This window comes from Gavialis gangeticus, unplaced genomic scaffold, assembly GCF_001723915.1.
Source record: "Gavialis gangeticus isolate Ggan-Ray unplaced genomic scaffold, GavGan_comp1, whole genome shotgun sequence".
Taxonomy (NCBI): Eukaryota; Metazoa; Chordata; order Crocodylia; family Gavialidae; genus Gavialis; species Gavialis gangeticus.
Window position 1 is genome coordinate 30,022,365 of NW_017729031.1, and position 2,251 is coordinate 30,024,615.

Sequence of the window (2,251 nt, forward strand, 5' to 3'; positions counted from 1 at the left end):
AAAAAGAAAAAAAAAAAAAAATAAAAAAAAAAAAAAAAAAAAAAAAAAAAAAATCAGAAGAGGGTTCCCCTGCTCCGCCAGGGCTGAAATTTGCTAGGAGGCTGGAGTTTCCCATTGGGAGTCTAGCTCCAACCCCAACTCAAAGCCTCTTGACAATGACTCTGATAGTGTAAAGATGATTTATCATCTATTCATAGGCAATGGAGTGTCATCTTTTGTTCAACCCCCCCCGCACCCCCCTTCCCCCCCAAAAAACAACCAACAACCCCAAAACCCACAATTTTAAAACAGCTTTTTGCATTGTAGGGCATTTCAATAGCTACAACAAAATAACTCTAGGTCTTTTGGATATGTAGATTAACATTTAACACACATAAGAATAGCAAGTCAGCACAAATCAGACAACATGGGGAAAGAGGCTTTGCCTAAGACGATGACTGTGGGACACAGGAGACAACTCACATGTTTTATAAAGAGCTGCGCTAAGCGGTCAGGTTCCTGAAGACACTTTTCCAGTTCAGCCAGGAAAAAGCTAAAATTAAAGAAGAGGAATAACTTAGAAAGTCTCCCAATGCCACACTTGTCTTTCCTACCCTGAATTATCCAGCCTACCTAAAAGAAGTCAATAATAAAATTAATTGAGAGGGGAGTGGGGGAAAGGACCTGCTTTTTCCTTTAATGGCAGCATGCTGTATGCATTTAAGATGGTGTAGTGCAAGAGGTCTGCTCTTGGATATGAAGTATTCAGTTGTGTGTGTGCTGGTTTTCATTTCAGCTGGTTAACCTCCCCCACAAAAAACCCAAATGGAAAACAATGCAAAGCAGGGTGTTTTCAACTGAAGACTCCTCATCCAATAGCCAAAGAGAAGTGTGAAAACATCAGGTTTCACCGACGTTTTCCGTTGGTCAACAGAGACAGAGAAAAAGTCTTGACCAAATTAAAATTACTTTTCTGCCACACTTGTCAGTTTAGTTTCAAGAAAACAAGCTTTTAATTGAAAGTCTTTCAGAAAGTGGTAACGAGGGCAGGTTGATCAATGAGGCTGTTCGCGAATTTACAAAACACTGTCTAGCCTAGACCAGACGCTTTGAAGATCTATGGTTTAAAAACGTCTAAGAATTGGTTTACGTGCCTAAAAGTGAGGCAGAAACACTTCAACAAAGCTTTTAGAAACCTTTTGACCATCACCCTAAAGAGGTTTTGACCATCACCCTAAAGAGACACAGGACCCTTTTTTCATCGTCTTCCTCTCTGGAATTGAGGGATTTCTAGGTGGACTACCTCCATCGACAGCCTGGGCTTTTGCTAGCAGAGCTGCAGAGGTTGAAGATGTGATTTCTTTTCCACCAAGGGCCCAGAAAGGTTCTCAGAGCTGGGAAAAATTTCAAGGTGCCCCCTTATGGGGGTGCTCCCTGTGCACTACTGTTACAGCCCCTGGGAAATGGTTCTTCCTTGCCCCTTATGCCGACACATCTGGTTTTCATTCCCTCAGACATAACTCTGCTGAGAAAACTTAAGCCTAGGCCAGTGATTCTCAACCAGGATGCCAGGGCATTGTGGGGTGCTATCAGATCCTTTGAAGGGTGCTACAAGGTATGAAGAGATAAGCAAGTTGCACTGGTGATGAGTAGGGGGTGCATGTGGGTGCAAGTGCACCCCCTGAGATCGGCTGTGCACCTCCTGGAAGTGCCAGATGCAAAACTGGAAGTGCCGTTCCGGTTTTGCTGCCGGCTCGGCAACTGGCCGCTGGGGGACCCCCCGTCGGTGATCTGGTGTCCCCCCAGACTTGGGAGGCACCAGTCGCCCATGGCAAGTTGTGAAGGAGATGAGCTGATAAGCTAGGTAGATAAACAAAGGCTCAGGCTTATCCCTGCCAATAATCCTCCCCACCCATTGCCCAGCCCTGCCACAAGGAGGTAAGCACTGTAATACATAACGTAGTTTCTCAAGTTGGGGGTACAGACAGAAGTGACAATTCTTGCCTGATCTGGGCACAGGAAGCAGGCAGAGAAAGCGGTCTACAGCCATGTCCGAACAAGCGCGTGGCCACAGACCACTTAAAAAAAAGGTGACCGATCAGGTATAAATCTGACCCCTCATTGCAGGAGGATTTACATGAAGACGTTTCAAAACATAGCATCTTCTATAACTTGTGTCTGCCAGCCTGTCACTGTTTCAGAACGGGAGGGGGGGAATGAAGCTCCCCTGCCAACCCTAACCTCTCCCCCACAGATTGCTGGCTTGGGCTTT

At 45.6% G+C, this 2,251-nt stretch overlaps 1 protein-coding gene across 2 annotated transcripts in view; it reads right to left on the reverse strand.

Annotated features, from left to right (window-relative positions):
* The window catches only part of KALRN (kalirin, RhoGEF kinase), a 721,807-nt gene that overhangs the window by 73,018 nt on the left and 646,538 nt on the right, over positions 1 to 2,251 (reverse strand). For both annotated transcript variants that reach the window (XM_019522566.1, XM_019522565.1), the window contains one exon: positions 463 to 532. In XM_019522566.1, the coding sequence (XP_019378111.1) occupies positions 463 to 532 (70 nt within the window). The remainder of the gene's footprint in view (positions 1 to 462; positions 533 to 2,251) is intronic.